This window comes from Barbus barbus (genome assembly GCF_936440315.1).
Source record: "Barbus barbus genome assembly, chromosome: 2".
Classification (NCBI taxonomy): Eukaryota; Metazoa; Chordata; class Actinopteri; order Cypriniformes; family Cyprinidae; genus Barbus; species Barbus barbus.
In genome coordinates, this window is record NC_136730.1 from 30,785,404 (window position 1) to 30,799,547 (window position 14,144).

Here is a 14,144-nt window from a genome sequence, read left to right on the forward strand (position 1 = left end):
ACTTGCGTGGCAGATCCGGACGTGAGACCTTGAGTATAAAAGAGCATTACGAGACAGGCTGCCTGTGTGCGGCTCGTCCGTGAGACGCGGGAGACGCGCAGCGTGGGGCAGTGCAGAGCGAGTTTGAGAAGCAATCAGAGACAACTGTGTGTGCGGTCTTCTGAATTAGCGAACATGCAGTATATATATATATATATATATATATATATATATATATATATATATATATATATGTATATATATATATGTATGTATGTATGTATATATGTATATGTTTTCTTTAAGTTTTAATGTGCCTAACTTTCGATCTGACCCTTTTTAAATGGTGGGCGTATATGCAGTTGGCTAGAGCAGTGCTGATCGGGGAGAATGGAGGTGTGCTCACTCTGTTGGTTAGTAAGACTGTCACTCAAGGCTGGCAGTTGTGCATATGCTCTGGATCAGAGTAATATCGCGTCCACATCGCAGGCTTTGCGATTAGCAAATCACAACGTCTCAAATCATGATTGCGATTCGATTTTGATTAATCGCACAGCCCTACCAGGTAGTTCTCTCTTCAAAAAGTTAGCAGGTAGAGGGGGACATCACAGGGTTATCTGTTGTGCCAGTGGAATAGCAATCTGCTTGCACGAGGCAGCATCACGTGTTGCTTGCGGACGCGCCTGTATATTAATTGGCCTAATTTGCAGCACAATCGGCCGATGCCGATTAATAAAAAAAAAAGCCAAAAATCGTCCGATTAATCGGCCGGCCGATCAATCGGTCGACCTCTACCTCTATATATATATACAATAATAATAATATTATTTTTGGTCTCTTAGAAATGCACATTTGACATTTAGTTGACAGCAGTAGTTTGAGTTAGGATGCAGATGTAAATTTATGTTCATTATTAAAATCAGTAACGTTGGGTGTAATCTCCTTTAATACATTTAATACACATACATTAATATAATAAATTTGATATAAATACCCCACATTTCTACCACAATACCATGGTGCAGTTAATGTTACTATAGTAAATCCATGGTAAACGTTGGCGATTTGTAGATTGAAAAGCCTTCTGACTGTATTGTTGCTCACAGTGTTTTTCTACTGTTTGTCAGCGCTGTTTTATCTGGATTTAAACTAGTTTATATTTGACTGATATCGACTGATACTAGTTTATACCAGTCATTTGTGTTCTTCGCTGAATTCAAGCGCTTCTCACTGGATCTCACAGCGCTGTTTAGTGGTTGCGTGATCGGTGAGTAAACACTGCTCTAGTCAGCTCGCCCTGCGCTGCGCCGCTGTTTGAACCGAGCGGATATGGTCTGTGTAGCGCGGTTCAAATGAGTAGCGCTGTTTTGTTCCGCTTTTGCCGCATAAACATTAAATTGAATATTTATCTAACTTGTTTTATTGAGGAAATTATATCACTATAATTATAATTATCGTTTTATCACCCAGCCCTACCTCAAAGTATATCATAACCATAACAACACGCCCCGTTTTTAATAGCATCAAATTACTAGCTAAAATCAAACTTACCACAAAAACGAACAATTGAACATATATCAGCGTAATAACAACTACTTTAAATGACCAAAATCATATTTTGCAAAATTGTATTGGAAGTGTAATTATTTTTTTTGTTATGACTCAAGTCCCATTCGTTTACATGGAGAGGGCGGGGTTTATGACCTGTACTGCAGCCAGCCACCAGGGAGTGATCAAAGAGCCCGCAGCTTCACTTTCCAGTACGAGTGAGACACACCCGGTGTGTGTATGTATGTATGTATATGTATGTAGGCCCATATGTGTATCTATGTGTATGTGTATATATATATATATATATATATATATGTATGTATATATATATATATATATATATATATATATATATATATATATATATGTATATATATATATATATATATATATATATGTATATATGTGTGTGTGTATATACTGTATATATATATATATATATATATATATATATATATATATATATATATATATTAGGGCTGTCAATCGATTAATTTTTAATCGCGATTAATCACATGATTGTCATGAGTTAACTCGTGATTTATCGCATCTTAATCGCAGATTTTTATTTGTTCTAAATGTACCTTTAAATTAAATCTTTTCAAGTTTTTAATACTCTGATCGACTTGGGCATTGACAAATATGCTTTATGCAAATGTGTGTTTATTATTATTATTAAAACCATAGTCAACATAGAGCATGAAGACTAGACATGTTTCAAAGGTCATAGATGTTTTTCCAAAGAACTTGTTCATGTCTATTAGACACATGAAAAAAGAAATGCAGGTTTCCAATACTTCTCTTTCTTTTTACTGAGTAATTTACTTACACAACCCTGTTTACAATTTTGTACACAGGGCAGCTCTTCTTCTGAACATGCAAAATGTACATTTATTATTTATTATTACATTTTTTTCCCTCTCTGTCCCCACATACTGTATTTTGATGCAGCTAAATGCTCAATAAAACTGTTTTCATTGATATATTTTACTGTTTCTGTTGTCAGACAACGGAAATTAATATGAAATAGTGACTGAAACGCGACCCATTAAGACTACGTAATCAGCTCTCCTCTCCAAGATGTTAATCTGCACAAAACTCCTGATAATCGAGCCGTCGTCTGATAAAATCAAATGCACATAAGATAATGACAATCGCTGTGCTGTGATTTTAGCTATACTTGCATGTAAAATTAGAGAAGCAACATAATATCGGTGTTTAACTGAAAGTGCTGCACTGGGAGAGCAAGACCTCGCGCTCGTGCGGCAGTACCGGCAATTCTCCGAAATTAAATAAGGTTTGGGCACTTTTTTGAAGGGAAAAAAGTCGCTAAAGGGGTCTGCAATGTTACTAAGTTGGCAACACTATGCATCTCCATTTCTCCAACTACCGGTTAGGCCATGGGTCAAACAGAAAATATGTGCTTCGTTAATCGCGTGTTAATAAAATTAGTGCCGTTAAAATTAATTTGCTTTAACGCGTTATTTTTATATATTGTGACGAGTCGGCTGCCTCCCCCCTGTCTATCATCACCACCCCGTCCCGTATTCGCCGCCCTTCACCAGGCTCCCGACGGGAGTGGGTGTGTGAGAGAGGAGGGGCGCTGAAACAGCCAGGGCTGGCGGCGTGTGATGAGGCGCACCTGACGTGAATAGAGCCTCATCACCGCCGCCGTTTAAACGCCGAGCGCGCCTCTCCTCGGGAGACCGGTCTCTCCCCCGTGCATGCACGCTGGTGTCCTCGTGGGTCCAGGAAGGGAGCGTCGAGGAGGACTGCCGCACCCGTTAGGCGGCTGACGGGCCAGGATGCCGGGCCGCCGAATCCCCCAGAAGCGCCGGGATGCCCGAAGATGGACGAAGCCGCGCAAGAGACGCCGCCGCCACTCGCTCCCGGCCCCGAGAGGGGAGCGCGTGCGGCCACCGGACTCCGCCCCTTCCCTGGACCCTTCCCTCCTGAACACTGCCCTCCTGCACAGCCCCGCAGCACGACGAGGACACCAGATCCCTGTTTATTTTGGACACTTTTCCCCCTTTGGACACTTTATTTTAATATATTGTTTAATAAAAACCTCTCCGAGGCTTGACGCCACGCCCACTGTGTCTGTCGTTGGCTCCTCCCGCCACAGTGGTGGAGAATGCGGGCAGGCGGAGCCTAGACAGCGCAGTTGGGCAACATCTGATGACGTCATCCCCTCTCGCTCGCAAAAAAAGCCGTGGAACCCGCACGGGGACAGAGGAACGACGGGGACAGCCTCCCAGCCACCGAAGGGGTAAGTGACGTTCTTTCTATTGGTCATTTACCCTGTGGCTGGTTGAGGCTGACAACTAATACCCGGTTTCTCTGTCCCGGTTCCGGCGCGGTGCGAGAGGGAGCGTTGCCCGGAGAGGAATCCCTGCCCCGCCCACTCCGACCGCTGGAGCCTGGTTGAGGAAGGTAGCACTCCTGCGTGGGCGGCGACCCTAGGACGGGGATGTCGCTTGGGGGGGGGATGTGACGAGTCGGCTGCCTCCCCCCTGTCTATCATCACCACCCCGTCCCGTATTCGCCGCCCTTCACCAGGCTCCCGACGGGAGTGGGTGTGTGAGAGAGGAGGGGCGCTGAAACAGCCAGGGCTGGCGGCGTGTGATGAGGCGCACCTGACGTGAATAGAGCCTCATCACCGCCGCCGTTTAAACGCCGAGTGCGCCTCTCCTCGGGAGACCGGTCTCTCCCCCGTGCATGCACGCTGGTGTCCTCGTGGGTCCAGGAAGGGAGCGTCGAGGAGGATTGCCGCACCCGTTAGGCGGCTGACGGGCCAGGATGCCGGGCCGCCGAATCCCCCAGAAGCGCCGGGATGCCCGAAGATGGACGAAGCCGCGCAAGAGACGCCGCCGCCACTCGCTCCCGGCCCCGAGAGGGGAGCGCGTGCGGCCACCGGACTCCGCCCCTTCCCTGGACCCTTCCCTCCTGAACACTGCCCTCCTGCACAGCCCCGCAGCACGACGAGGACACCAGATCCCTGTTTATTTTGGACACTTTTCCCCCTTTGGACACTTTATTTTAATATATTGTTTAATAAAAACCTCTCCGAGGCTTGACGCCACGCCCACTGTGTCTGTCGTTGGCTCCTCCCGCCACAATATATATATATATATATATATATATATATATATATATATATATATATATATATATATATATATATATATATACACACACACACATATTTAAGAAGTATTTACATGTATGTGTATATACAGGTACATCTCAAAAAATTTGAATATCATGAAAAAGTAAATTTTTTCTTGTAACTTATTTCAAAAAGTGAAACTTTCATATATTTTACATTCATTACATGTAAAGTAAAACATTTCAAAAGTTTTTTGTTTTAATTTTGATGATTAGAGCTTACAGCTCATGAAAGTCAAAAATCAGTATCTCAAAATATCTGAATATTTACATTTGACTTTCATTTAATGACCATCCCTACAGTATATATTCCGGGTATCTCTTGTTCTTTGAAACCACAATAATGGGCAAGACTGCTGACTTGGCAATTATCCAGAAGACGAACATTGACGCCCTCCACAAAGAGAGTAAGTCACAGAGGGTCATTACTGAAAGGTGTGGCTGTTTACAGAGTGCTGTATCAAAGCATATTAAATGCAAAGTTGACTGGAAGGAAGAATTTGGGTAGAAAAAGTTGCACAAGCAACAGGGATGACCGCAAGCTTGAGAATACTGTTAAGCAAAGCTGATTCAAACACTTGAGAGAGCTTCACAAGGAGTGAACTGAAGCTGGAGTCAGTGCATCAAGAGTCACCACGCTCAGACGTCTTCAGGAAAAGGGCTACCAATCCACTTCTGAACCAGAGACAACGTCAGAAGCGTCTTACCTGGGCTGTGGAGAAAAAGAACTGGACTGTTGCTCAGTGGTCCAAAGTCCTCTTTTCAGATAAAAGTAAATTTCGCATTTCATTTGGAAATCAATGTCTGGAGTCTGGAGGAAGACTGGAGAGGCACAGAATCCAAGCTGCTTGAAGTCCAGTATGAAGTTTCCACAGTCAGTGATGATTTGGGCTGCCATGTCATCTGCTGGTGTTGGTCCACTGTGTTTTCTGAAGTCCACAGTCAACAAAGCCATCTACCAGGAAATTTTAGAGCACTTCATGCTTCCTTCTGCTGACAAGCTTTATGGAGATGCTGATTTTATTTTCCAGCGGGACTTGGCACCTGCCCACACTGCCAAAGGTACCAAAAGCTGGTTCAATGACCATGGTGTTACTGTGCTTGATTGACCAGCAAACTCGCCTGACCTGTCAAGAGGAAGATGAGAGACAGCAGACCCAACAATGCAGATGACCTGAAGGCCGCTATCAAAGCAACCTGGGCTTCCATTCCACCTGAGCAGTGCCACAGGCTGATTGCCTCCATGCCACGCCGCATTGATGCAGACACTGAATTTTGGGTTTTCATTATCTGTAAGCCATAATCATCAAAATTTCAAGAAATAAAGGCTTGAAATATCTCACTCTGTGTAATGAATCTATATAATATATGGGTTTTACTTTCTGAAATGATACCTGTATATAAATATATATAAATATACACAGTACAGTACACACACGTTATTTAAACACAAACCTTTATTTTGGATTATTATGATTAATCAATTTCATAGCCCTAATGAAAATATATTTTAGGTTTTTTCTTTTTTTTATTTTAATTTTTTATTTCACAAAATGATTTTATATAGGTTTCATTATCGATATATGGCTATGACTGCTGAAATCACAAATCATCATTCGTGCTGTCGTAGCACTACTTTATTTGCGTTATTTTGTGGTCTGCAACATGTACTCTGTCTACAGGTGTGTGTGCATGAACGCATGTGATGTCAGCCGCACACCGCACGGACACGTATGTCAACACCTGGACATCTCCTTGTTGCTTCTCACAGTTCCTCTTGGGGAAATTGATGAATTCATTTTCGCTTCCATCCATCACTCCTCCAGTACAGCCCCTGTTCTCCCCTGAGAGACAGAGTGAAAAACACCGTTGCTGACAAGCATTGCTGGGGCGATGCCGCAGAAGACTATTGCTTTATTTTCTCTCTTTCTGCTCAGCGCAAATCAAGGAGGGCTGATATGAAGACTGTTTTAAGAGCTCTGTTCCAATAACACGGGCCTGTTGTGAGAGATAGCTAACAGAAGATGTGCTCATAACTAGAGAAGATTTTTTTTCTCTTTCCAGTGTATATTGTTTCCTTGGTTTTGATGATCTCAAAAGGTCTGAGTATTAGTTTGAACAGGTTGGAGTGTTAATTTGAACCTCCTTTCTTTTGACAGATTGTGAGTCTGTAATCTTTAAAAGCTCATGGGTGTCAGAATCATGAACATAGAGAGTATTTCAGGGAAAGCGCACATGTACAATCCTCTAGTTAGGTGCCTTGTTTAATGACATTGGTGACAGGACTAGTCTGTGCCTACTGCCTTGATTGGCCTGCACAAGCTGCAAATGTTAAGCCAGCTGTTCACTTACCAGCTCAAAACATCTTGACAACAGTAGAGCATTTCATAGCTACTGACTGTTGTTGTTGAAATCTTGCCACTCTTCACCGGCAGAGTCTGTTAAGCCCGGTACACACCAAGCCGATGCGGACTAACTAGTGGCGACGAAAGCAGACTGCGGGGTCGGCCGACGTCGGCAGCGTCTTGGTCCAAAGTTGCCCTGACACACCAAGCCGATGCTCGACACCTGGCGGCCAAGTAGGGTTTTTTTCTCGCGCACTGGTTCGGCTGCTGAACAGCCAATCAGAATGATCAGATGGCCCGACTGACCGATGAGCTCCGACGCCGATTCAACATGTCGAAAACAAGCCGACGAGGACCAACTTCAGCCGACGACGCAGAACACACTGAGAAAATTTCGTCGGCCGACGAACAAAAACTGCCTGACGGCCGACCGTCGGCTAGGTCTGTACCGGGCTTTACACTCAATGTTCAAAAATGGTAGAGGTGTGATCAGTGAAAGAAGTGCCTCTGACATTTCTCACTGTTTCATTAGATGCAGTGCTGCATTTTGAAGCCCAAATCAATTAAAAATATCTCCCATATAGGCCGATAACCAATATGGTACCGTTATAGAGCCACCAAGAAATTCCAATGTATTTGTTGTTCCCAGAGGCCATGTGGAGAGTTGCAGGAGCTGTTATCTCAGCTGGGAGTCGAGTTGGTGGGGCCGTTAACGCTCCCCTGCTGACTGACAAGGTCACATGCTCCAACTCTCGTAGTTTTCCAAACGTCTATGTAAATGAGCAGACTGCTAGCTGCAGCAGCACTGATCCTTTTTATCCCAGCTACATCCCCAGACATTCACCATCTCTATCTGAATAGTCTTCAATCTTCAGTGATCCCATGGTTTTCCTGGCATTGCCTTTTCTCATCAAACTTCATAACCTCATCAGTTTCCTTCTGTTGCGGCCGCTCCCTGTAAACATCCACTGCTCTTCCAGACTCCCCAGTCACCTGTTTGATAGATTGTGTGACTAGAACGCTCATTAGCTGCGAGTCAGCAGGGGCATTGATAACCTATAGCACGGTGGCTAACCTCCGCGCTTCCCCCGTGCGCTGGTGGTGCCGCTGTCCCCCGCGTCAGCCCTTCCCCTAAAGCCCAGCGAGGCCGGAACATTCATCATCCGCAGTCAGATCCCGCTTCTATAATGTATGATGTGTTGCGGTGCAGGGGTAGGCGAGCAGAGAGGGGAGACCAGAGAGAAGCAGTGAGGCGGGTATTGATCAGGCCAACCCCCCGTCGTCCGTCTGTCATTGCTCCAGCTAAGAGGAAGAGGAGGAGGGCATGATGAGATAAAAGGAGGAGAGAGGGGCTTGCCGGCCTGTAGAGGACGTGGCTAATCGGCAGCCTTGACGCCCACTTCTTGAAGTTAATTTCTGGAGAGATTCCCCCTAGTGACCCCTTCTCACACATGTACTCACTGTCACTTCCTCTCACACTCACACACTCTCCTCTCACCTGCTGTCTCGCATATTCTCTGAACTCTCTCTCTCTCTCTCTCTCTCTCTCTCTGTCTCCGAGAGTGTCTTGGCTGGGAGAGTAGAGGAGAGGAAGGGGTGTGTGTGTGTGAGGGTGTGGAGGGTGGGGGCAGTGGCCTCACAGCTGCGCTAGCTGGCACTGCTTCCTCAAACATCAGCGCCGCAGCCAGCAGCCTGCTTGGCACAAACACTCGCCAGTAACACTTAAACAAATTGCTATAGCAGTGGAAGAGCTGTCTTACATTGTTGATTTTTAACATTCCGAGAGACTTTTTCTCCCCCCCTCGCTTTGCCTTTCTTTGCCTCAAAAGCTGAAATGCTTTCAGCGTTTGGAACGCTCTGTGTTTTGAACGCACGCCCAATAATTTTCCACCGCTCGCTCTCGTTCTCTCACTTTCTCTCTGAATATCAGGCCCCCATGAGTCTCCTCTTCCTCCACAGCTCTCAGAGTCATTCTTAATTTTTCTGTTCCCCTCATCTGGTTCCTTTTTTCACACTTTTCTTCATCTGCTCCTCCTACATGTCTTTTTCTTAAAACTAAAAAAAGCATTCCCCCCATATATTTCTTTATTACCTGGATTATTTTTAATTCATTATTTTAGAATGAACTATATATAGTGAGTTAAAAAGAAAAATAAATGTGTTAAAATGAGTTACAATTAATAATAATAATGAAATATAATTTATTTGGTATGTATAATTTATATTTATAATTTTTAATGTAACACAATAAATATGATCGATAGATAGATAGATAGATAGATAGATAGATAGATAGATAGATAGATAAGAGTGTGTGAGTGTGTATGTATATAATGTATGTATATATATATATATATATAGATATATATAGATAAATGTGTGTGTGTGTTTATAATATCGTTTGGGGGGGGTGTATGTATGTATGTATATGTGTGTGTGTGTGTGTGTGTGTGTATATATATGTAAAACCCGTTAATTGATTAATTTTTTTCATTATTTTTACTCTTTTTTTTTTTTTTCTCACTGAATAAAATAGTTCTAATTTTAGCTATATATGTGGGTGATTTTAAAGATGTCATTGGAACAATCAAAACTCACTAACGTGGGTGTCATAATTTATGACTCTGATAGTATGTGAGTGTATGTGTGCAGTCAGGTGAATAGGTTCATCTCTTTGTTTGAGTCTGTCACTGCTGTTAGCTCAGGTCGGCCGTGCACTCTGGCATGCTAGACAGTTAAACGCATGTTTACCGTTCAGATCCTCTGGGACTCCTCCTTAGTGGCTGAGGTTACGGCGCTGATCGCATTAAGGTCCCTCGACATGTTACAGCGCATGGCTGGGTTACTCTGCACGAAAGCATGCTAAGCCATGCATGCAACTGCTCGCTGCATCCGAGAGACCCAGAGCGAGGGAGGATGTTTTTCATGAGTAGCGCTTCCAGCTCTAAAACAACAACGCAGTCTTATAAATTATTCAGCGTGGACAGAGAGTGTGTGATAAAACACATGCTGTAAACGAATATTTCAATGCTGGACACTAGTGCATCTGTAGAGGACAGACTGTCTGTGTGTGCCACAAACTCCGAAACCTAAACCTAGCTGAGTAGCAGCCCAGGAAGTCAGGATGAGGGAAAAAACCTCCTAACCTTTAAAGTCGCTGAAAGACAGATGTTTTATTCTTTTGTGGTGACTAAGGGGGAGGGAGCGCTGTACTTTACCCACAACTATACTCCCTCTTCCTTTGCAGGAGCGCAACTCTCAAATGTTATATCACGTCGATTGAGATCACTTTACACCACAGGGGAAGCAGCGTTTTCCGTTAAACCACTGTACCTGATTACTGCTGCGTCTCAGAAACTCGCACGCTCGCAGACACGTGGCCTTGTGCACCTGAGCGCAGCAGAACCGAACCTGAACGCAGAAGGTGTAACGCAAATACTTTCGGCATCTGAATTTAAGTAACAAAAATATTTACCTTTTCCCTGGAGTAAACAGAATTTAGCTTCATTGCTGTGTTTGTTCTAATGTTTGAAAGTCTGACAAGTATAATATATGATGTTTTTAAGAGTTGTTTATCATTTTCCTTTTGGAGTCTCCTGTTTTTTCTCAGAGCTTGAAACTGCTGAGTTTAGATATTGTGAAGTGCATGATTCATACGGCTGTGCGCTGTGCACTTTTTATTTGCCCCTTGCAAGCTCACGGGCTGTTTCTGCAATAGAAAAAGGATGGAGATGGGTTAGTATTGTCGACTGAGACCCGTCTGACCCTGTAGTTTACTATCAGACGTGCCCTGTCTGATGGACAGCTAGAAAAAATACACACAGAGTTAAATCACACCTTACTGATGTAATATGAAATATAAATCAGTTCCTTCTGACCTTCAGCAGCCTTCATTTGCCAGAACTCACACGGAATGTGTGAGTTTTGGCAGTTATTGTTTGTCTTCTCTGAAATCTCTCTGTTTTTCACATGATTAATGTTTATGTGGTTAATGTGTACGGTGCTGTTCTGATTGTTTGTCTGTTTGTTTATCTATAGGCAAGTCTGAGAGGCCTCCATTCTCTGGTTATGGAAGAGAGCCAGGTGTCTCTGGATGCCAGGTAACAACCACAACTTCACTTTTATTATTATGTTTTGCATAGTTTTTGCTTTTGTGTGAATCTCACTTAGCCCCTGATTCATCACAGTTACAAAAGTGCTGAAAATGAACGTGCCAAATACTCTCAACACATGGCTAAATGGCTAAATTCTGTATACAAGTCCCACCTTAAATTTAGAAAAGTGGAAATTAATAAAATCATAAACATTCTTGGTAATTACTGTAGTGAATATATATATTTTTTAGTTAAGCTGAGCTCTAAACTACAGTATTTGGGATGGTTTTTTTTGGGGGGGAGGGGGAAGATTTTTAAAATGTTTTTGAAATAAGCTCTTACGCTCACTACGCAAACGGCAATGTTGTTAAATATTATTACATTCTAAAATAACTGTTTTCTATTTAAATATATTGTAAAATATAATTTATTCCTTTTCCTACTCTGGTCTTCAGTGTCACATTATCCTTCAGAAAATCATTCTAAAGAGAAGAGGTTTTATTTGAAACGAAAATCTTTTGTAATATTATGTTTTTTTAACTGTTACATTTGATGAGATTAATCTGTTCTTGCAAAAATATATATATTAAAAAAAAACTTACTGTCCCCAAACTTTTGAAAGGTAGTGCATACTAATGTGAATACTTTTAATAATTGAATAAATGTTGTATAAATGAACATTTAATGAATTATTTGTGATACCTACTAATTCATTAACTAATTGTAACCTAAAATATAAAGTGGTGCCTAAAATCATTTGATAATCACAACTGAGAAAAGTTATCAAAAATTGCAGTGGGTACTGTGTTTGCAATTTCTGCTCAGTTTTTCACATCAGATGATGCTGAAAGAGTGTTTTGTGATGTCTGAATGCTTTTAATCTGAATGCTTTTTAATAGCATGTAATGTGTGATTTAGAGGGAGTGTTTATGTGTAGGGAGCAGGCCTTCAGCACACAGAAACATGACTTTCAGCACTTCCATTAAAGCGGGGTCACAGAGCCCGGCCCTGCTCCCCTCCCTCAGCCACACAGATGTTCCAAACAAAGACAGGATTGTGTGAGCACACCACCCCGCTCTCGCTCGCTCGCTCTCCTGCCTGCTCATTCTCTCTGACACGGTTGACGTCAGTCAGTCAGAGAGTACACTTGGAGACCCCCCACCCTTTTTTCCCTCCACATTTTTTTTTAATCGCCTGTTGCTTGCACTTTTGCTCTGTTTACATTTTGTTTGCCCCCTCTCCAACCTTGTGGTAATGAGTACTGGGAAACCAATAAATACACACTTTTCCATCCTAGTTCATTAATATTACGTTGCATATTAGTGCTATACCTTATGGTTATTAGCAGAAGGATTTAGTAAGCATGCAGGGTCTTAGCTTTAAGATTAAATTTAATGCCACGGCTAATAGACGGTATTAGAGGAAGGCTACCTCTCCAGCTTAAGTGTGAGGTCAGCAAAGCCCTCGACCCAGGTGACCCTTTAATAACCTCACCCTTCGAGCCCAGTGCCCATCTCAGTATAGAAGAAACACACAAGCGCACCTTTAAAAGTACCATGCGGTTTGCAAGCAGTGAATGGCGCTAGTCAGAACGAATGAAAACATGGCTGGTTCTCTGGCGCGTTTGCTCATTCATAAAAGAGCTTTCTGAAAGGGAATGCCAGTTCAGACATTTTGTGTGGGAACTGGGGAATTTATGCTGGCCTGCAGCTGCACAGATCAGAGCCTGGCAGAGACTCAGTTTGTCTAGTCGCTGAAGAAAAACAGGAAGAGCGAAAAAGCCGATCGGTTCCTGAGTGAATGTGGGAAGAATGCGGGCTGCAGGGTGGCTGCATTAATATTCTGAACCCCTGAGTGTTAATACGGCCACCGCGTCTGCCGTGCGCATATAAACAGATGACTATCAGGTGCAGAGATTATCAGAGAAGCAGTGTTTTTAATACGCGAATCGGGCGCCTAATAACCCAGTCTGCTTTGAAAATTGAGCAATGCACATTGCGGAACCTAATAAAAGGCCCTATTTGTTCAGCGAGTGCCAAGAATGGAAATATCTGCACTAGTAATCTATCAAGCGTTTGGCAGTGATGGGAAGCGGTTACAGGATTTTCACAAAGCCAAACAGCCCGTCTTTTTATGAGGTTTGTCATCATTTGCAGGCTAAACCTCTCCCTCAGCAAGGTATTATTGCATCATTTGAACCTGATGTGGAACTGTACACCTTTTATTGAGTTAAATATTCAAACTGTCTCAGCCAGCTGTGGCCCCTGTATCTCTGCCTGCCAAGCATCTCATTGGCTGCTTTCTTTTACTAGCAAGTAATTCAGCAACAAAAACAGTGGATTTCGCATAGGCTTGGGAAGTGAGAACCAGTTCTTATTTAGAACCATTAACAATTCTTGCAAGTGAATTCTTTTCCTGATGTGGACCGAACATCATACAACAATATTCTGTTTCCTGCATGAAACATACATCACAGACAGTGTAGTCAGATTCCGAACAGTTATGAGCCAGGTTTTTTAAGTGAATAAAAATCTTACAATGCCACCAATATAGTCCAACTCCTAAACTGATGACTTCTGCAAATCGGTTCTTCATAGTAAATCAGAAATAAACAGCGCAAACAGTTTTGCTTGATTCCCAAACAAATTACAGTTTTTTAGTGAATCAGAACTATAGTGTAACCAATTTAGTTAAATCCCCTAAGTAATGACCCTTACAAGGCCATTTTTGTGTCAATCAAAATCATTCATTACTACTAGGGATGCACCGATAGGATTTTTGCCCGATACCGATTTTAACAAAAAAAAAATTTGTTGGCCGATACAATACCATTTTTGCTGGTTTGTGCAAACACACAAAAAAGCTGCATATTACCTGGCATCCATTTTCACCTAAATGTAGGCTTAATGCTTGGCGGTTCGTGAAATATCCTTGGGTAAACTAACATTGGGGAATTGCTATTGCGACTTACCTGTGATGAATTTGCAGCTGAGCGCGAGCCTTTCAC

At 42.8% G+C, this 14,144-nt stretch overlaps 1 protein-coding gene across 2 annotated transcripts in view; it reads left to right on the forward strand.

Moving 5' to 3' along the window:
- LOC306884238 (transcription factor 12-like) overlaps positions 1-14,144 on the forward strand; it is a 113,678-nt gene that overhangs the window by 54,200 nt on the left and 45,334 nt on the right. For both annotated transcript variants that reach the window (XM_079439960.1, XM_079439961.1), the window contains one exon: positions 11,082-11,143. In XM_079439960.1, coding sequence (XP_079296086.1) covers positions 11,082-11,143 — 62 coding nt within the window. The remainder of the gene's footprint in view (positions 1-11,081; positions 11,144-14,144) is intronic.